This window comes from Anas platyrhynchos, chromosome Z (genome assembly GCF_047663525.1).
Source record: "Anas platyrhynchos isolate ZD024472 breed Pekin duck chromosome Z, IASCAAS_PekinDuck_T2T, whole genome shotgun sequence".
Classification (NCBI taxonomy): Eukaryota; Metazoa; Chordata; class Aves; order Anseriformes; family Anatidae; genus Anas; species Anas platyrhynchos.
In genome coordinates this window covers 27051594-27073580 of record NC_092621.1, presented here as the reverse complement: position 1 = coordinate 27073580, position 21987 = coordinate 27051594, and the positions used below count along the sequence as shown (strand labels likewise).

Sequence of the window (21987 nt, the reverse complement as noted above, 5' to 3'; positions counted from 1 at the left end):
ATATCTGCTCAAGTAGATTCCCATGTCAGTTCCTGAGGACAGGCAGTGCACTAAGTGCCTCAGTAGACCTAGGCCTTTCTTGCTTTCTTTTGTATTTGAATCCCAGCAATTTTTTTGTGCTACTGAAGGATGTCACAATCTTTAATGCAAGCAATGTCACAACATCCTTGTAAGGGATGCCCTGTTGTGTTCTTGGTTGTAAAAGAAGGTACTGAAACATCAAAACTGAAATAATGACTATATGGCAGATTTCAGCTGGCACAGGTATCTTGGTCTTCTGCATGTAGAAGTAAGGTCCTGATGACCTGGCTCTGTTGGCAGGTGCCTGTAGGTCTGATGTTGATAGGACTGAACTGTTGCAGGTTAGCAAGGTGACCCTTAGGTCCTGAATGAGATGCACTGGAAATCATACGTTTTTCTCTGCCTAAGCCACATCTGTATTAGGAATACTTTGTCAAGTGCAGCATTCCCTAGACCAATGCTTTAATGCCCTCTTAAACCATGAAAGATTATTTTTCCTATGTGTCTTAACATCATCTGACAGAACAGAACTACAGCTGTAACATAAACGTTGTATATAGTAAAACCAAGTGCAAACCGTAAGCCTCATTAAAAGTGCTTGAAATGGTTGAGTGCTTTTAGAAACATTTCTTGGTATAGGCGTGAACACGGAGTTCTTTGCTTGCATGAGGAGTAACCTCCCCAGAAGCAAACTAGTAGTAAAAGTAACTTCCCCAGAAGCATTTAGCACTGAAATAAAGGGAGCATGAAGCATTTTTATAAAATGCTGAAGTACAGAAATGGATTAATGTTAATATTTAAACATTTGTGTCTGATTTTGTTGTGGTGTCTAGGCAGCATTAAATATCCAGGACAGCCACAAAGAACTCTACAGGTTACTTCTGCAAGAGAATGAGAAGATGGGCCGGGGGCATGGTTCCTGGATCACCCTCCTCATGGAACAAGAGAAATGCCGGAGCTCAGAAAAACAAAGGGAGGAGCTGGCAAACGTAGACAAACTCAAGCAGCAGTTCCAGCAGGAGCAGCAGCGCTGGCTGCGTGAATGCGAGCAGTGGGAGCGGGAGCAGGAGCTGAGGGAGGGCTCGCTGGAGCAGCGGGAGCGGGCCTGTGTCTGCCAGGAGGAGCTGCTGGAGAGGAGCCGGCAGGAGCTGGCGCTGCAGCTGCAGGAGTACCAGCAGAGCCTGGAGAGGCTGCGGGAGGGCCAGAAAATGGTGGACAGAGAGAGAGACAGAGTGAAAATGCAGAAGAAGCTCCTCTGGCGCTGGAAGCATGGTAGTCAAAGCAGCCTGCTTTCAGCTACAGGGAGCTATGAGGTACGTGTTTCCATGCCTTAATGACATCCCCAGCTGCAGAGCTGTAGAGATGTTCCTCGATGAATGGACCACTATGCCAGGGTGTCCGCTGCTTGGTAATATCCAAGGGCTTTCTTTTAATGTTGGAGCCCTGTGGGAGCCACACTTTGGGTACTACATTGAGGAGATGGGAACTGGAAGTGTGAGAATTGTGTTTTATTCTACTTTACTGCTGGCAAGATACCTTCTGGCAAGATACACTCTGCCTCTTGCTTCTTGTAGAATGCTTGAGGCATGCAGCACTGTCAGTGAAGGGTCAGCCACCCTCCTTGTTCCTGGACAGCAGCACTGTCTCCAGCAAGGAACAGAGGCTCCTCCAGGAGCGGCCCTGATTCCCATGATGTTCTATCGGGCCTTGCACTGTCCATCTGGCTTCTCTGAAACAAGCAACTCCTGAGTGAATGAGGTTGGTGTGTGGCTCCGGCCTCAACAGTATAATTGGTTATACTGTTGGTCATTATTAGATGGTAATTATTAGGTGATGCTCTTTAAAGCAGCTCTGATGCTGCTTAAGTGCTAGTATCGAAAATGGTTAAATTCTTCTTGAAGTTGAGGGTGCAGGAAAAGAAGCTGGCTTTGCACTCAGCTTTTGGGTGTTAACCTGCCAGGTGTGCCCTGGCCGCCCAGTCCCTCCACCAGTGAGCAAAGTTTTGGTTTCCATTGCTGTTCTCTAAAGCACCTGTAAATCAAAACAAATCACCTGGATTCAAAGCCCACTGACCCAAATGGCTTTCTTCCCCTCAGGTTTTCATTTTCACAAGAAAAAATGTAGAGCCATTCTTCAGGCCATCACCTCCCTAGCTTTTCAGCTGGCAGCTGACCCATAACAGGCAGTGACCATTCAGTGTCTAAGCCTGAGCCTGAATGAGGAGATGAAGGATTGGCCTCTGACCTCTTCCTTTTCATCCAGCTTTTGTGAGCATGGTGTGAACACAACTTATCCCTATATGCTTGCCCAGCCCAAACAATGAAGGCACTGTGTATTAGTACAGATTGTGTTAAAAGTTTGACTTATTTGGCAATGCTTAAGAAGTGGATGATAAAACAAAAGCTGAACTTGCCCATCAGCTCTAATTAGTGAGACTTTTGAAGTCTTCTGAGGAGAGGAAATTGAAGGATGACAGCTGGATTCAGGGATGGCCAGGGTGCCACAGACAGAGGCAGAATAATGAAATCCTGAGTGTCAAAGAGCCACAGGTTTTAAGTAATTCTTAACCTACTATTTAATGTGTAATGCCATTTCACTTGTGTTTTTATTTCAAGTAAACTATATGACCTGAATGTACTCCAGTCCTTGGGCTTGTCTCTGTCCTGCATTTTCCAATGCCACACACTGCAGCAGCAGCAGAACCAGGACTGGGCATTTACCAGCCAGCCTTTCCTCCTAGACCATTATGTTTGCCATCACTCTGAGCCTAGCTATTTTTGGATGGCCAGACGTTGCAGCCAATTCTACTGCTACTCCTTCTGTTGGTGCACCCAGTCTTGATAACACGCCTGCAGGGTGTTGCAGGCTGCAGGAAATGCATTTGCATCTCCCAGGAGCCACATGTACTTGCTGAACACCATCTGCAGTCTCCAGTAGGGTGGTTGCAGTCCTCTTCTCTATGATTACACCATGTGAAATGGTACCTTATTGAGCCATAGAGCAAAATATTAATTCCCTAAAAGAAGTCAGCTAACCTTGGTACATCTCAGGTACTGGGTCTTTGTGTTTCGCTATTTTGCAGTTATTACTGATTCTTTCTGTGTTTTGGGAGTAGCCAAAGCAAAATATACTCAATTACTGATGTATATTCCTGTACACGTGGCCAATTTAGCATTTTCTGATGTTAGCTTCTGCGAAACTAAGTGACTGTGTGGTATGAATCCTCATTCTGTCCAGCATTTAACTTAAGGTACCCTGGTATAAGGGTGTGGTGGTTTTACCGTGCTGGGCAGCTAAACCCCACAACCGCTCTCTCACTCCCCCTCCTTTTGATGAGGAGGAGGAGAAGTAAAGCAAAGAACAACTCACGGGTTGAGATAAGGATAATTTAATTAAAGGGAAATAATAATAATAATTAAATAAAGATTATTATGAACTAAACAATTTAACTAAGGGGAAATAAAAAGGGAAAGGGGAAAAGGGAGGGGAAAAGGGAAAAATAAAAAGAAGAGAGGAAAACAAACAAATAAAATAAATGAAGGCTATATGGAAGTGCAGAGGAAAGAAATTACTCTCTACTTCCCACAAATAAGCAATGATTGACCACGTCCTTGAAGCAGGGCCTCAATGCACGTAGCCGGTGTTCGAGAGGAGGACTGACATTTTCCCAACGAGAGCCCACCCCTCCCCTCTTCTTCCTGTTTCCACTTTTTATTGCTGAGTGTGACATCACATGGTATGGAATATCCCTTTGGTTGGTTTAGGTCAGCTGCCCTGGTGATGTTTCTTTTCTCACTTTTTGCCCACCCCCTAGGAGGGTTAGAGAGAGGCCCGATGCTGTGCCAGTGCTGCTCAGCAGTAGACACAACACTGGTGTGATACCACTGCTGTTCCAGCTGCAAGTGCAGAGCACAGCACTGTATGGGCTGCTGCAGGGAAAGTTAACATCCCAGCCAGACCCAGTACAAAGGGTTCTTCTGTGCTGGACAAAATTGAAAATGCTGTTATTTATTTATTTATTTGTTTTGTTTTGTTTTCCTTTTGCAGATAATGGGACATAATCAGTCGGATCGCTTTCTTCGTGAACATTCATTCTACTTAAATGACACTGTAGTATGTGTGTCTCTAAGCAGCCTCAACAGATCAGATTCTTCTCTTGTCTATAAAGATGGTGTGTATGGGTTGAACATCTCAAACTCTGATATAGCACGGACTGTTGAAAATCAGGTGGACCTCAGAACAAACACTTCTTGTCAGCCAGCGTTGACCAATGAACTGTGCAAACCCACTGGCCCTTCCCAGCAGATGCCTTTTTGCTGCAAAAACAACAAGGATGCCTTTAATAATGGTAATTAGCACTTTATTTAGTTAACAAGTAGTATGGGCAGTTTGCCACCTCTCAGGATGAATAGTCCTAGGGAGGAAAGCAGCTTGGTAGTGGCAGAAGCAATCGATTTTGCTAAAACAGTTGCATGCCATTTTGCAATATTATTGAGGGTAGATGAGAAAATGAGCAGCATAGAACACAAATACAGAAATCTTTTGCAAAAAAAAAATATATCCTTCTCTGTGTCTGTATAGAGCTATTCAGTGTGTTGGTCTCTGCAAATCATTTCCTCATGTTTTTTTTTTTTTTTTTTTTTTGCTATTTTTTCAGGGGGACTGAAGTTAGTCTTAGTGGTTTAGCGGCTGTTTTAGGACACAGCTACACTACTAGATGATTTCTGGTTAGAACAGCTTTTAATTTACTATATTGAAATGGTAATCTCTGGTCAAAGACCTTCCTTTTCCCTTCACTGGGAATGAACTGAAAATATCTTGTAAGGCTCGTGGTAGTTGCAGAAAGAAAATTACATCACTTTTAAGGGCTAATATAATCTTTAACAATAAGCAGCCATGTGATTTGAAAGTAACTTTTACTGCATTACCTTTCCTTACTTATATATTTTGCCAGAACGCCACAAGACTGGTTAATTGCATGGTAGTTACTAACTGTGGCTAGCAAAATGAGTGGAAAAATGGCACCTATCTGAGCATTGCATTGCATTGAAAATTCCCTGAGTGGCTTAAAGCCATGCTAATGAGAAACACTAAACTATCTGTTTTTAGTTTCTCGTGTTTCACAGTGCTAGTTTTGATCTTTTGTGGTATCTTTGTTCATTATAGTGACAGTTGCAGAACGGCTTGTAAAAACACAACATCGAGGAATCATAGGGGACAATGGTGCACTTTTGGTGTAACAGACGAAATGGTCTGTCGGGGCTTTCCTTGCACAGTCATGAGATCCAGGTGGCACATGACAAGTCAGCACTGCAGCAGCACACAAGCCGCCCTCTTTCTGCAGCTGGCAGTGCAGGATGTCTTCAGTCCCCACGCCTGCTGCATGCAGCTCAGATCACAATAAGACCAGTGGGCAGCAGAACTAGGTAGGATCAGAAGGTTAAATCGTATATGGGTACAATTTATTATTATTATTTTTTTAGTATTCTTAGGTCAAATCTCGAAGTTGTTCAAATGGAAAAGTCCTTGGTTAAGGAAGTTGTTACTTAGGACTCCTAGTAATGTGTTAATCAGGCATGTGCTATACAGTCTTAGTATAACAACATTGTCCTGAGTACACAGATTGCTAAAAAAAACATTTTATATTCAAAGGTATGGCTGACTATTCTCATCACCACAATCAGCAAACCAAGCTGATTAGCAAAAGAGATTAATATTTCTAAAAATGCCTAAATAATTAGCCTGGTGAAACTTGTTCTAGTTTGACTGAAGCTGTCATTTTAGTAATAGGTTAGCTAAGCTAGTGCAAAGTTGAAAAGGAATACATACGTGGGTTTAAACCTTTCAAAAGTGGATTAGCTTGCACTGGCAAATGTTCAGATGCAAGCTAACCAGGATACTCTAATTTAAGCCCACATGAGAGCGTCTGGTTTAATTAAACTGGCTTGCACCAGTGTAATTGCACTGATCCTAAGATAAGCTGGTGGAGCTTCTCTGTGTAAAGATGCCCTTCACCTGCAATGGGCTGACAGTAGGCCAGCGTGGTGTTCAGCTGCTGTCACGGCATCTCATGGAGACATCCTGATCTTGCTGTGGAAACAGGGCACCAGTACAGCCCCAGCCGCCTGGGACCAGCAGTAGCTACAAAACCTGCCCAAGAGGGAAAGCAGTAGGTTAGCTGAAATCTCTCTGCTGAAGCCATGTCTGTAAAAACTGCAGCTAATGCCTTGATAAAGTCACAAAGCACTGTTGGCAAGGCAGTGCAGCAAATCCTCGTGGCATCCTGGTGGTGCAGATGGTGTTGTGAAGCTCTCAGCATGCTGGTAGAGCAGGCAGGGAGGGAGCCTCCCCCCAGAGAGATGTGCCATCACATTCCATAGTCACATTTGTGACTCGGAGGGTGACAAGTATTTTATTCTCTGATCATGCAGTGCATGAGTCTGTATGATTTGGGCTTGCTTCTGTCATGCATTAGGAGCCACCGTACAGGGAGCAGGGAATGAGAAGAACGCTTCATCCCCCTGAAAGACAGATGGCATCCGTAGCCCCAGCAAATGGCCCCCCACATCAAAATTAAGTGAATCACTCATTCCTAAGCAATGAGAATCAAGTTGAATAGTACGAACATTTCATAACTAGAAAGCAAATTCCTTTCTGTTATTTTTTGGCCATGCTTTTTCCCCAGAGAGTTTAGCAGTTTAAGAAGTGCCTTGTGCCTCTTTTTCCTGACTCCTCTGCAAGATAAAGTCAGTTTTGACTGCTGTGAAAGAAAACCAGCAAGGATACAATGAAAGAAGCACTAGAAAGAATTTGAAAGTTAGCTGAAACTTTTCGTATTTTTATACTGATGAAATGTCATGACATTTTTCTGTATTCTTCAGCCAGCTTTCTATATAAAGTCTTATAATCATCTTTCCAAAAGCAGTCCTAAATAGTAAGTTAAAAAAGAATTAAGGAAAAAAAAATACTGAGTATGCTTTACTGGGAATAGCCATGTAGCAGCTACATACATAGCTTGCGTATATTAAGTTTGTGTGCCCAGTACACAAAAGGAACTTGTTGGTTTTGAATAATTTTCATAGAATTATTAGGCATCCTGTAAGAAGGCTGGTCTGTCAAAAAAATTAAATTATTTAATGAGAAATACCACCTGAACATGTTGTCAAGGAGTTAGTCATGCTGCATTATACTGTAAGTTAAATACTGTGCAGTTTAGCTTCATAAATATACCCAAATGGAAGTAGCTACATTCCTCCAGTGCATAATTTTCCATTCATATTTTCTAAGGTAAGACATATGTCTCTTCACATTGCTAACATCATGATTATATATCATTGTTTTATGTGTATGGGAGGGAACTTTACTAAAGACCTTGGGGCAAGTTCCCACAAAGCTGAAACTGGCACGAGTACACTCACTAGAAAAGAAAGGTGTGTCAGTCAACAGGAGGAAAATATGATTGAAAGAAAAACGTGTTAATGCTTTACACTAATGGTTATGAAATTATCTGCATGAAAGAAGACAAGTACTTTGGCTAATTAGGAATCAGGGGAAGTATAGGTTTTGTGTCAGACTAGACTGAGAATTGAATAAATTACATCTTGCATTTAATTGACATGTCGGGTTGACTACCTGGAGCAATGCCTAAGGATCTACCTATGGATTCACCTCTTTGATTTAAGAAATCAATGCAATTTTAATTCTTTTAAGCTTTGAAGTGAACAACATTGCAGTACCTAGTACTGCTTTTTATTTTTTCACATTTTATTTATTTACTTATTTATTATTCATAAGTCGTACCTACAAGAATAGAGTTGAAAAGTGGAACATCTGGAAAACTGCACTGAAACTTGATTATCGAAGATTTTTCCCAAACATTTGCAGTGTTAGCATGAAGGATCTTTATACATGGTGTAGTGAAAAATGCGGTTTAAATCTTAATGGGGAACATAGAAAACACTATGATTTCCATAAACATCCAAATTAAAAAAAAAAAAAAAGGGAGAAAAAAATAGGGCTATATTTGAATAAAACGTTTTTAATTTTTTGAGAGACAGTAATTTGTACATATATGCATATAAGCAAATGAGATAGTTTGATTTTGGCAAAACTATCCATTTACAGTGGTTTTCATCAAAGAAAGTGGTTTCTAGAGTTGTAAAATATTTAATTCACTATAGAAAAAGCAAAACCACAAACCAATCACAGAAACAATGTTTAGTGTCCTGTAACTTCATTTGTTTTCTTTATCCTTCATAAGAAATTCTTTTCCTGTTCCTAAAGGCAGATTGTGCTAGAGGTGATTGCTGTGTTGGGCCTGGTCTTAAAATTGAGAATGAGATTAATTTGTTTTATTTTCCCATTGATAATATCTGTTATGAGGTTTAGAATGACACATTGTTTTTTGGCTACCTTAACATTGTTTATGGCCTAATGGCATTGTATAGAAGTATCTGCATATGTTTACATCAGGGAAGATGAGAATGGTGCTGCATGGGCCTGGCTCTTCACTCATTGCATAAGGCAAGTCTGTTGATGTCAGTACAGTTATACAATGTAAAACTGATGCAAATGTGATAAAAATCACATGAAATATGCTTTGTACTATAGTGCTAAAAGTCATCTGAAAACATACATGCTGTTTCCCCATGGTTCCAAGTCAGCACCGGATTTTGGCAAGGGCTGGAGCTCGGTAACGCAGGGCAGACACCGCTGCCAGCACTAGGGGTGGTTAATGGGATATTTAGGACTTTGTTGAATAAGATGGCTTTCATCAGTGGGAACTTGTTAAATAATGACTTACTCTAACAAAAAAGGTCATCACAGTTCTGTATATATGACCATTGTCATTTAATTTCTTTAATGGTACTGCTGTGTGAGCTCTTTTTGAGTGCATTTGACCCACTCATCTTCTGAACTGAAATGTAATTGTACCTTGCACAGTACACGCTTTACTGGTCCCCAGTTTAAACATCATCCTTTGTAGCCAACAGCAAACCAGTCCCGTATCACCTGTAGAATGGTACGGAAGGATGCTGTTCTGCCTATTTTGAGTTTTATTTTTCTGTTGTGCTTCACAACATTTCTAACAGTGATTTTTTTTTGCTTTGCATGGAATATGAATTCTTTCCATTCTTTTATTTTTTCCATTCTTTTACTTAAGAAGTGGAAATGGTGGAAATCTCTTAAAAGCAGAAGATACCTGACTATGGAGCTCCAGGATTGTCAGGGAGCCTCCTGTGCAGATGTGATATGTTGAGCTACTTTAAATTTGCTGTCTCTTTTAATTGAGTAGATGTCAAATTAGGAACATCCATTTAATTCTAAATTTAATAGTGCCCTTTGTATCCTGCTTATTCGTTCTGCTTTTAGCATGGGTGGCTGCATAGGTAAGCAGACAACCTGTTCAGTGCCCAACATAAGTTATTATGAGAATAAATTGAAACGGGAAGATAAAAGAATATGTAACTGAATATCAGCATCCATCGCTCCTGGGTTCAAAATTACATCAATTTAATAGAACAACTTGCTGTAACTGATAGCAGTAATTTTGTCTCCTTTTCGTATCACAGAACACTGAGTTTTGTGCTCTGCCATAAGACATCAGTGTCTGTGGGATACTTGGTGGAAGTGAATCACAGGGGAAGTATTTTTTCCTCTTGGGAATAACACTGCCATTTGTTTAAAGCAGATGGCAAAAGGGATTAAATCACATGGCAGTGTGATACCAAAGCAAAAAATATGTCGTTATATGTCATCCGCAATTAGTATATTTCAAGTAACACTTGCTTTTCAGCTCTGCAACGTTAGGGTTTTGTTCTTCTGTTACTAATTTTCTCTTCTCAAAATACTTCTTGTTTCTGAACGTAACCACAGTAGATTCAGTGGTATTGCATAACCTCTTAATTAAGGCAGTTAATGATGTACTGTTTTTGTTTTGTACGCTAATGTAAGTACAGAATTTCCTGTGCAATGCCTGTCTGATTTTATTCTTTCTAATATCTTCCCACATTCATTAGGAGGGAAGTGTAAAATAGTGCCATGTCTTCAAAGTTATGAATGGAATGTAAAGATTGTCCATCCTCTCTTTTGGGGTACTGCTGGAATTGGTATAAATGTGCACATTGCACTGAGAGGTGCCTTGCCTGCAGACTTCATAAGCAACAGAATGATGGCCAAATTTTTCTCAGCTTGCTTGTATTTATGATTCCAGCAATTTCAGTAGAGTGTTTTTTGAATTCAGTGGAATTACTGGCATTAGTGAGTTCAGAATGGTGTGGACTGTCATCTTTTATATGCAGATTTATTCTTTACTTAAGCAAGGTTGTTCCAGTGGATCAGGGTTACAGAGAACTGTAGGGGGGAGAGAAGCAAGTTTTGAAACAAGACACAGGGAGTCATTTGCCAAAGGACTGCTCCTTTTGGTCTCTGGTCAGGCAGCTCCAGCTCAGGGTTGTGCAGAGCTGTGACTTCAGCAGTAAGTCCAAAGGGAAAGAGGTGATCCCTGAGGAGAAGCACAAAACAATTGTTAATTGTCTGATGTCAGGAAGAATCCTTGGGAGGTCCATGTTTTCCGTAGGTAATGTGAGCTGTGGGTGGAGACCTGGTTGGGTGCCCTTCATTAGTACATTAAAAATGTTTTGTATATGGTTTATTATTGCAGTTACAACCTGAAATAGATTAAGAAGTATGAATAAATAATCCATCCTAATGGCTGGGAGAAGCAGTTTATGGATGATCGAATTTTGCAAGATACTGAGTATGCAAACACACCCAAGAAAATCATGTAGCTGAATATCTGTCTGGCTTATTTTGAAAAGGACAATCTCATTTTAATTATTTAGTATAATACTTTACATATTCCAGGAAATGGCCTGTAGCATGTTGTGTAAAAGTAATGAAGTCTCAGTAATATGAAACCACCTTAGCAGCATCTGCTGTTAAATATTTATTGAGAAACTGGCGAAGATTGTCTGTCTGTCTGTCTTTTATTGGCACCAATTATAAGAGCATCCAGTTGCCTTCCACATAAATTATATTGGCACTAGCCAAATTGCTAGGGGAGATTTAATGGAGTATCTTGTTCTGCCTCCCCAAATGCTACAGAAAATTTTCCATTGGGTGTAAATTTTTGGTGGGGCAGTAGAAAGGAGGAGCCTTGATGCTAGTATGGAAGTTGTTTTTTAGTTTAATCAAATAAGATCTCCAGTGGTAACCTGCTGAGATTCCTTGAGTATTCTCTTGAAGTGTTATTTAGAGCTGGAACATAAATGCCACAAAAATCAATGTGATTTGGATATATTTGCTTAGGGTCTACCATACAAAAAATCAAAGAAACCCATGCACTTTGAAAAGTCATTGGATATATTCTGTGTTAAAGAATACATGACAGACAAGGCATCTTGTAGATTTGGCAAAGACGAAAAGCATTTTTTTTTAATTGAGAATGGCAGGATAGTTGTTGCTGACAGCAGTAACTGCAGAGAAGATGTCTGCTCTGCAAAGAAACTTGCCATTATAACACAGCAGAGGGATTGGAAGGGGGAGAAAGTCCTGAGAAAGGCTTCTGCGTTAAAGATGGGCAGTTTTAACCTGCCTCCCAAAATGAACGGAGGAAAGTATTTTAAAATACAGCATCACTTCTTCCTGCTGGGGGGAAACAGCCTGGTCTCTGTAGCAGTGGGATGGGACCAAGGCAGAGCTGCAGCATGAAGGGAATGGATGGGAAGGCACTGAAGAGAGCTAGACTAAAGCAGATCTGGGTCTACTGAGGTGGTTCTGTGTGACTAGAGATGAGCAAAACCTGTGGCAAAGGCAAAGTGGAAGGAGGTGGTGATTAATTCAGGCTTACAAGTAAGGCCAGAGTTGCCCATACCAGCGATAAGTGGGAGCAGAAAAAAAGAAAAGTGGACCCAAGTACTTCCAGTTTCTTTGAGAAAAGCACTTGGCTGACAGGATGAAAGCATGCATTTTTTTGATAATGGTGCCTTGGGCTTTGATGTATGGTCTTCCCTATAGCTTATAGGCAAACTGTTTTCACAGCAGTTGGATGTCCACAGAGTGGTTAGCAAACAATTAAAAAGGGCGACTATTTCAAAATATTTGATCACACCCTAAAACTTCCTCTGCTTACAAAGCGAAACTTGTGGAATGTTTAGCTGTTCAATTCTTTATGTTTTTTAATTGACTGCAAGAAATAAACGTCACAGTCTACAGTTCCAAACAACCAGATTTAAAACAGATAAAAGTGGTTGACTCAATCTGCAGTCAAAAATTAGTGAATATTTCCCTGTCTTTTGAGTTCAGTGGAGTGCAGTTATCTCTGTGACCATCAGATAAGAGGGTTTTTTCAGATACTTACTTGTAGCAATGCCCATATTTTTTCCTGTATTAATCAATAAGGAGGAGCTTCTATTAAAGGTTAAAATTACCATGCAATTGATTTGAAACAGGTGCTTTGCCGTATTTTTGCTTATGCAGCAACTCCATATATTGGCTTAGTATTCTTGTACCACTTACTCCGTTTTGATCTTGTCAGCTTTTATGAGTGAGAAATGATGGAGCTGGTCTGTTGTTGGGAAACCGCTGTATAAAGCCAAGGTGCTTAGGAGGTGGTTTGAGAGTGTTTTATAAATGACCTGCTCCTTCATTTGTGCCCTCCTGTTTCTTCAGGAAAATATTTACTAAATTCCAGATCTTAGTCCTTTGCATTGTACCTTGAGAGAGTGGTCAAAAGCTGGGGACAAAACTGATTGTTTTCCAGGGACTTTGATTAAATGTTCATTTCAAAGCAAACTTGTAGTTTAAAACAAAACAAAACACAACACAACACCATAAAATATGAAGTGAGGTTAATCAGCACAGTAATGCCTACCTGTGGTAACAGACAGCTCTGGAGAATAGTTTTGATGTGTAAATGTCCCATTTTGTTTCAAAGGGAGTAAATTTGTGCCAGAGACTCTGTTTTTTCAGGGTTAATGCTTTTTCTTTGGGAGGGAAGGAGAGCAAGCTGCATGACAATGTTTTATTATTGGGGTGCAAAGTGGGGAGGCTGGCAAGGAAGGCAGGGGGGTCTGCTTACCAGCAGCAGAGAAGTGAGCTGGTTTCATCAGTTGTTAAATCTCTGGGAATTGAACTTTCCATTTCTCCAGCAAGCACTCAGGCTGGAGCTTTCATCACTGGCTGCAGTTTTTTGTGGCTTCAGTTTGCTGGTTGGATGTCTTCTGCAGATCATGGGACGGGGGGAGTAGCTGCAGCTTGCCTTGGATACTTGCATTAGGCTCCTGAAGGAGGAGGCTCCAGGTGTTTACCTGTTGCTGCTCGCTTTTATGATCATTTGGGTGGATGGCTCTGCCTCTGGAGAGGCGCTGAGGGCTGCGCGGAGTGGTGGCTCTGCACAGGCAGCTGGTACCGTTCTTTGTGATCCTCTGCAGGAAGGGTGTTCTTGGGGTTTTACGGTTATTTTCTCTTGATCATTTGAGTGCAGCTGTGTTTAATGAGCTGGAAAAGAAGTAGGTCAATAAAACATGTGTTCATTGTTAGCAGAATACCTGTTGGACCATGTGTGTGTCTGTAATTGACCATCTAAAGCTTCAAAGCTTAGCACAAAGAAAGCTTAATAGGGAATTCATACCTAAATAAATTAATATTAAGCAGAAGCAGAGTGCTGGCAGGCAGCATGCCCTGCCAAGGTGAGACTGTGGGTATTTAAAACACAGACAAGTTATGATTAAGTTAAGACCTATTTTTAAGTCTCTCATTGATATACATTAAAAAACAGCATGCCAAAAATAGTTTAGAAGCTGTGCACTTTAAAGCTAACACAACTGATACTGTAGCCATGTAAGTAGGTTAAAATTTTAAATTATTTTGACCTAGGTTAGGGCATGCTATGAATTTGATGTTAGAGAGGTATCATTGACAGTGAGCATGAGATGTTTTTTAAATTTTTTCTTTGATATCATCCATGTTAGAAATAGTGTTTGCTGAGCTTTAATAAAAGAAGAGGGTTGCATTATCATATGACTTCAAAATCTGATAAGACAGGTATCAGATAACTGAGTTGGAACCATTATGAAGCTTTATGAAAAAGCATTTTCAGTTGAATAATGTGAATTTCTTCCTGGCCAACAGTTTGGTCCAAATTGTCTAGACCAAACTTCTCTAAAGAATTATGAGGCAAACCCAAAAAAGCGACTCACATTATTATATTGAACTCAAGAGCTAAAACAAAGAGCAGAAAGACATGGAATAAAGACATTTTGAGCAAATTTACCATGATCTAAAATCCAAAGAACAGACATGAAGAAAAGGGTACATGGCATACCGTCATCATAGGCTTTACGTTCTTTCTGTTCTGTGTCTCCTAACAACAACAAACACATGGAACCATAATCTTATGAGTTTAATTAACCTAGGTTCTGTTATGACCTGATTGATCACCTGCTTTTTGTGAAAAGACCTCTTATTCTTGGAAGTGCTTGTTTGCCACTGTTTCCTCTGGTTGGGCTGGTTACAAGTAAATAACAGCATCAACATTATCAGGTTGGTTTCTTGCCTTAGTTGGTTAAGGAATGGATTATGCTCCTCTTTCCATGGTTAGCTTCAAGATCAAAATGTTTTCCTGGCATTTTGCTGGGGCTCGGTGTCCTGGTTATTCCCTCCATGGGCAAAGGGCTGTGTTGCCCCAGCACATCTGACGTTGCCACATGTTGTTCGCTTCCCCCTACCAACTAGTAGGCTCACAAACAACTGAACTCCCAATAATGGGAGATCCATTGCAAGTCTATCAATACAATATCTGTCACAATAGTCTCTATCAACTGAAAATGCAATCAAAACTGATCACAGTGCCTTTTGCTGGGAGGAAAGGGAGCAAAGCTGAGATGCTCAGAGGTGCCTGGGAAATCAGCTCTTGCAAAGGAATCTGCACGAAAATCACGGGGCGCATCCTTAGAGACAAACAGCTGCCCAAGGTTTGCTGGTGGGGACTTTCAGTGGAGCTTACGGGAGTTAGGCTGCCATTTGCTATTGAATTGTGATGGCAATTGAGAGCCTGTCTCCCTTGGATTCCTTTGAATATCCCAGACCCGGTAGACTTAGCACTGTTTTTTAGGTGTCTGCCCATGCTTTGCATTATGCATGAGTGCCGGCGGGGGGGATTAAATACAGCAACTCTGCCATTTCATATAGCTCTGGCCTGAAGTTGATGTGTCAGCTGTCAGTCCAGATGAACGTGGTATAAAAACTGGTATCAGATATTAGAAATAAATGGTCAAACTAAAAACTAATTCTGTCTACCCCCTCGGGAAATAATGGCTTTAAGAATCTTTAACATGTTCACTGCTGGAAGTGGAGTAAATCTCTCTTTCTGTACAAAGATAGCCAACATGTGACACAGATCTCTGAAAGTCACAGCAAAGTCATTGAGTGTGTATGTGCTGTTTATGCAGTCCATGTAGTGTTTCCTCTTTCCTCTTTTTCTTTTTTCCTTTTTTCTTTCTTTTTCCTTTTTTTTTTTTCCTTTCATTTCTTTTTCCACTCTTTTCTTTCTTTCATTATTTTTTTCTTTCTCTTTTCTACTATTTTTTTCCTCTCTTTTTGGAAAGCCCTGAGTATCCAATCTGGCCTGACCTTAGAGATGACCCAGCTTTGGGCAGGAGGTTGAACCAGAGACCTTTTCAGATCCTTTCCAACTTAAATTATACTACAATACTGAAAATTTGGGATCAGAGCTGGAGGAGAAAGGGCTATTAGAAACATAGACACTTGAGGGTTTTGTTCCCTGGAGTATTTCCTAATGCTTGGTTAAGTGCCAGGCGATCTTCCCATTCTTTCTGTCACCATCACTGTGGGCACTTCAGGGTTACCTGCAGAGGTCTTATTCTCCGGGGAAAGAGAGGTGAAGGAGAAAATCTGTGGCATTTATTTGATGTGGAAATGATTACATCCTATGACAACAGTCAGAAGGTGAGAATCAGTGTGACTAATGAGTTGTTTACTTGGCTTTTGTACCACCACCAGCCCCCAGCCCCGGATAACGGGCTATGTTTGTTTTGGTACGTATTGATCTCAGATTTTGCAAATTCCTTTGCTTTGTCTTTCACCTTCTGAGTGGTTTATTCTATGCCACTAATCCTGTCTCTTGGTGTTTCAGGAAGGGTAGGATAAGGTAGTTAGGATGCGTAATGCCACTTTTATTTCATTTCCCGTACAAGATTAGCATGCTTTTAGGCAGGAGCCCTCGGTTCTCTGAATTTGGGACCAGACCCTGGGGGCAGAACCGAGGTCCTCCTAGAAAATCCCATGTAAGCTGGTCCCACAGGCTGAAAGCCTACAGTATGGCCCTTACTGCTATATTCAGGTTGCCTAGAAATGTATTTTGGAGGCTTAAAATGTTTGTCTACCTTTGCCTGATAACTAGCTTCATTGCACTGTATCAATGCTCATGGAAAATGAGGAGTGGGGGGATTCATTTTTAACATTTGGTTTGGCAGTAAGAAATGTTCATGAGACAATCTGTAATTCCTTCCAGAATCCTGCTGAAACAGCCTCCACCTACTTTTGAGAAAATTGGGGGTGAGAGGAAGTAGGGAATATGTTTTGTTTGTTTATTTATTTATTTTAAATTATTATTATTAATTTAAATAAAATTACCTTGACTGAGGGAAAAAAAAAAAGAGGAAAAGCTGGACGTAAATGATGCTTATTGTTGAAGTGCTACTAGAGAGCATCTAATACCTGGCTTCTAGCTTCACTGAAGCACATCCTGCTTTGCTGGGGAGTTTGGCCAGCCCTAGAGTGAATGAACAGATTTTTCTGGTGTTTGTTTTTGCCTGGCTGGTCAGGAGGGGTGCAGGCAGCATCGCTTTTGGTGATGTAGGCACTGGTCTGGTGGGCGCGCTGTTGAGCCGAGCACAGTCAGCCCTAGCATCACCCCCACGGCAGCGCGGAAGAAAGGAGTAAATAAATGCTAAACGTAAGAGAGAGAAGATTGCAAAGCTCATTTTGTGTCTAATGTTGTCAGGGGAATTAAGATCGCGACGGAGGAGGCTCTTAAAAAGGCAGATGGTCCTTATTGACCTAGCTCTAAATCCTTTCCGAGCCCTGACTGTCTGTCACAGCGCTGCAGAGAGGAGCCCGGGACTGGAGCTGGTGCAATGTTCATGGGTGTCCCTGTGCTGCCTCTGCCAGCCTGGCTGCCTGCACAGTGCTGGAGAGTTTCTGGGCAGCCCCTTCCCAGCAGCAGCTCCCTTTGCCTGCTGTCCTCTGCCTTGCTCTTTGCATGGACTCAGGATAAATGGCTTGTTTTCCTGATTTTTTTTTATACTTTTATTTTTTGGGGCATCCTTAGTCCTTGAGACTCTTCACTAGCCAGGAGGTGATGCTTCCAAGCCTGGCTCTTCCTTCTTTTGGAGGAGCATTTTTAAAGAGCTGTCTGCCTGGGGCCAAGGGCAGCTCATCTGCCCCATGCTGCAGGGGAGCTAGGGAAGCCTTTTTGGCAGCTGGCATTGCTCTGCACCCTGTGCAGACAGCCCATGCTGTCTGGCACCTGGGTCACCCTACAGCAAGCCCCCTTTCCCTGTTCTCCCTCCTTCTGAGGCTTATCACTTACTCCAGTCTCTTTTCCCCCTGTCCCCAAGCAGCTGGTCCCCCAGCACGTTGCTCTGCTCAGGCTGGCTGGTCTCCATTCAGGCAGCCACCAGCAGGGCACCTGGCAGGCTGGGGACCTCGGCCCAGGGACGTTCTGTGTTTCTGTGGGGCAAAGCCTGTGCTGAGTGCCACCCAAAAACCTGCCCCTTCTTTCATCTGCCAGGTTGAGCAGGTCTTTCCTACTCTGTCAAACTGCTGTCACCCCCAGTGGTGGCAGGGCTGGAGTCTCCTGGATGGTCTCCTGCTGCTCAGGTTCTCAGGGTGCAAAGGATTAGAGAATAAATAAAGAGAATAATAATAAAAATTAAAAAAAAATCAAAACAACAACAAAAACACAACAGCTAAACTAGCAGCAAATCACTTATTTCAACAGTGACAGCATCTGATTTGTTTTTCCAGAATGCTGTCAGTTTTCACTGCATAGATCTGTTGCTTAGTGTTGTACCCGTTAATGAGAAATGGTTTGGAAACAGCTACTATTTTAATTGGTGAAGCAATTACTGTTTAGTTTTGATGGTAGAAAATAACTGTGTAAGGTGTTTCTCTTTCTTTTCTAGGTTTCTTCAAATTTGTAATTAGGCTTCTCCAATTATGTACTTCATAAACTTTGGAAACAGATCTTTCAAATAAGTGCTTACTGTATGATATTCTTATGCACATAACTTTGTCAAGATGAGTGGACTCGCAGGACTTAAAAGGAATATTAATGTGGGCAAAATTACCCAGAAACATACGTGTTCAGAGGCTGAGGACCTTTTACTCTTTTTACTGAATAAATAGAAGCAAACTCTCCAGCTTGCATAAAGACAAGCAGATGTAGGGTATTTCTGGTTTCTTGAATCTGAGCCTGCAAATCATAATCTTCTTCTAATATGGCTATTACAAAGAAATAAATGCAAATGTCAACTAACAGAGCAGGACTGTTCAAGTAAGGGAGTCCAATCCTTCTGTGTTAGATATTGCAAATCCAGAGTCAAGACTTATTCTGAATCTTAACTGAGGCAAAAACTTCATCCTTTAAATCCAGTGTAAAAGAGTAAAAGAAAGGGAATTTGGACATCATTTTACTACAACCCCAGCATGACCAAGCACTGCTTGTACGTAAATACCTCGCCCTGGCACCCACCCTGAAATCTCAGCAGATGGTATGGTGTGCCTGCAGCTTGCACCGGGTGTGAAACACCAAAGCCTGTTTGCTCCCCTTAGCTGGGTAAATATCAAAGCAGAGAACACGCTGAAGGCAGAGGCAGTGATATGACATGTTCCCACATGCCTGTCCTGTAATCTTCTCCCACCACTCTAAACGCTGGAGAGCCTGGGCTTTGCAGGGTGCCAGGAAACTTGTTTTTCTGTAAACTCAATGAACAAGACTGGTGAGAGCTGTGTGCATCACAGAAGTGCCAGTTGTGGGCAGGTGACATTGTAAATTGCCACCATTTAGAGTGACACTGTGTAAAAAAAACAAGTATATCCTTTAAAATTGATTTTCATTGCACACGTGTGAGAAGGGGTAGAGACCAGGGCAGGCACAAAATGGCATGAATGAATGACAGAAAGCCCAAAGGCCCCCAGAGCTGGGATTGCTTGCTTCTGGTGTTAACCGTGGTGACGGTGGCAGGGGTCCCAACCTCTGCTGCTTCTTGTGGAGTTTTACCAGACGTAAGAAAGAGGTGTTAACCCTGTTTAGGTAGTAGGGGCTGGTTGGGCTGAGATTGCAGTAAAAAGAATGGACCAAATATTGCAGCATGGCCATTGCAGACTTTTTTCATACCAAGTATGATGATACATGCTCCCTTCTCATGCATCTTGTTTCTATGGCAAATGCTGATTTGTAGGAATGAAGATGTAGAAGAGCCAACTACAGTGGTGTGGTTCCTGATGTCCTAAAGTGGTACAAACATTGGACTGGGAAAGAAAATACAGCGTATCTATCTATCTATCTATCTATCTATCTATCTATCTATTTATTGTAATAACCCATAAATCATTGCAACAGCCTTCAAAGCTCTGCTGGGGGAAAAAAAAAAGTGGCTGGTTCACTGCATTTGCAGGAGAAAATTAGGAAGAAAACAAATGAAAAGTCTTTGTGAAGTAATTTTGTAGCATTTGGTTACAAGTACTATCTCCACAGCTAAAAGACTGAGACAAGAATAGAGTAGGTGTTTTGCCCAAAGAAGCACAGATAAAACTGGCAGAAAAAGCTGACTGGTTATAAAGCTATTACATACTGCAAGTGCAAGTCTGGTAGACTTTTACCTGGGCTTTGCTCACTTGATTCTTTTGCGTACATGAAAAGAAGAATTGCAAATAAAATTCTGTGTAATGATGGAAACTGTATTAATTTTACAATTGGATTATCTTGCTAATAAAGGTACCAGTTATGTACTGTACGTTTCCCTCCAGCACAACTCTGACAGCATTTATGCCTTTCCATTAGTGTGTGTCTGGTTGGCAAAGTAAGGGTAAAAATGTATTTTATTGTAAAAGAGTGGAACTGATCCTTGGATGGCAATGGAAAGACTTGAACAGATTTCTGTCAATTTTGGCAACCTACCTCTCACCAGGCTTTTGTATAGCTCAATAGTAAGAAATGTTTTCCTTTTTAGACAGACACAAGATAGGACATGGTACTTCAGCACACTGCTAATTAAAAGTCAAAATTTGCTCTTAACGATTGCATGGGTATGGAATAAGATGTATTGTCACGTGTCCTTCTTTTCTGTGTTACAGATCTAAATGCCTCACAAACCCAGGGTCCCCAAACAAGTGGTCTGAGCCATGGATCCATCCAGACACCACGGGTTGAAGCACTGCTGCCGAACCACCAGCCTGAGAGCCTGCAGGACATGAAGAGTGGAGACACAGGAGAAGAGAAGATTGTTTACCTCTGATGGCTCATTTTCTAATCTTTGTAGCACTTTAGAAATATATTTGTGTTTGCTTTTCTAAATGTCTGTAGTTGCTCTCTGTATGACCAAGTGGCTCTAAGGATAGTATTTAATACTCAGTGCAAGATTTTCCCAATTATGTATACAACAATTAAGTTATTTTGAAGTCTTTAAAAAAATAATTTATGATTCTATTTCAAGTGTTTTGCAAGAAGTGGGTAGCAGGTAACATTTTGGAATTGCAAAGACACCGTTATGAGCTGTGAATTCAACTGTTGCTTTTCTCATGAGCCCTCTTTTTAAAAGAGCAAACTAAGAGAATTGGGCCTGCTATTTGTGATTCCAGGGTATGAATCAGCAACCCTCTAACAGTCGTGATGTTACATGAGAAGAGGGCAGTGTAATAATAATAGCTATAATCTCTCCTGAAATGTGCTATGTACATTAACTGTTGGGTCATTTTCCTTATCCCTTGGCTCAGAAGTTGCTCAGAGGAGGGTGATTGTGGTCTCAATACAATTGCTAGTAAGTGTTTTTCAGGTCCCAGACCTTATCATCATTTTGGTACTGTCGCCAGGTTCTGTGTAGAGATGCTGTAAGTCAGTTTTCTATTGTATTGGAACTGTACCTCATGTCAGTAAGTGCCCTTATACATTAAAATTTACCAGATGAAGCCTCATTGAACAACAGAAAAGAGAGGGGAAAAACTGTAGGTTTTTCATTTAACCAATCCCTTTGGAAACTTTTCTGCTTTTCTACATGGAACCAACTTGCTTCCTGCTTTCAGGTTTACAGGATCATCAGGCTGTTAGGCAGTAAGCAACTGGGACCTGTTTTATGCCTTTTTGTCTTTAAGTAATCTTTGTACACTTTAATTGAATCAATTAAATGCTCTACGTCTTTCTGCAAAACTGTCATGTTGATGATTGCTGCGTCCTCCAAAGAAGTTTGAAAACAGAAGGAAAAAAATTAACATAAAATCTCCTTGCCCAACTACTGCATTGGTGCAGTGCAACCAAAGCTGTGCTGCAGGCACCTTGGTTGGCAAAACCAAAGCCATGCCTATTTGAGTAGGTGTGTCCTGCAGTGGTGCAGCAGGAGCACTATGGATGTGCCCCAAGCATCATAGGGTTTCCATTTTACCCTAAGCTTTGCATTGTGCAAAATCTCTTGCAAGGAGCAGAAGTTTGGATGGTGGTGGTTGTGGAGGCTTCTCATCCAGGGTTGGTAGGCTAATGGGGATATTAAAAAAAAAAAAAAAGCAGTGCTTTCCGAGTTGCTTCTCACTGGATTACCAGGCTGTCTGTTTGGCTGGTGTCTTGGGCTAATAACTGGGTGACTGATGTTCTTGATAAGTAGGTGCTGCTTGCCTGTTGGTATTAATTGTTTTCCCATGTCATTGTGGAAAGATTGGGCCTGCAGAGGT

At 41.3% G+C, this 21987-nt stretch overlaps 1 protein-coding gene across 6 annotated transcripts in view; it reads left to right on the top strand.

Annotated features, from left to right (window-relative positions):
- Positions 1-21472, top strand: part of ARHGEF28 (Rho guanine nucleotide exchange factor 28) — a 132527-nt gene extending 111055 nt beyond the window's left edge. For all 6 annotated transcript variants that reach the window (XM_072031139.1, XM_072031141.1, XM_072031140.1 and 3 more), the window contains 3 exons: positions 855-1334; positions 4069-4369; positions 20404-21472. In XM_072031139.1, coding sequence (XP_071887240.1) covers positions 855-1334; positions 4069-4369; positions 20404-20564 — 942 coding nt within the window. In that variant the 3' untranslated portion in view covers positions 20565-21472. The remainder of the gene's footprint in view (positions 1-854; positions 1335-4068; positions 4370-20403) is intronic.
- Positions 21473-21987: the final 515 nt, after the last annotated feature.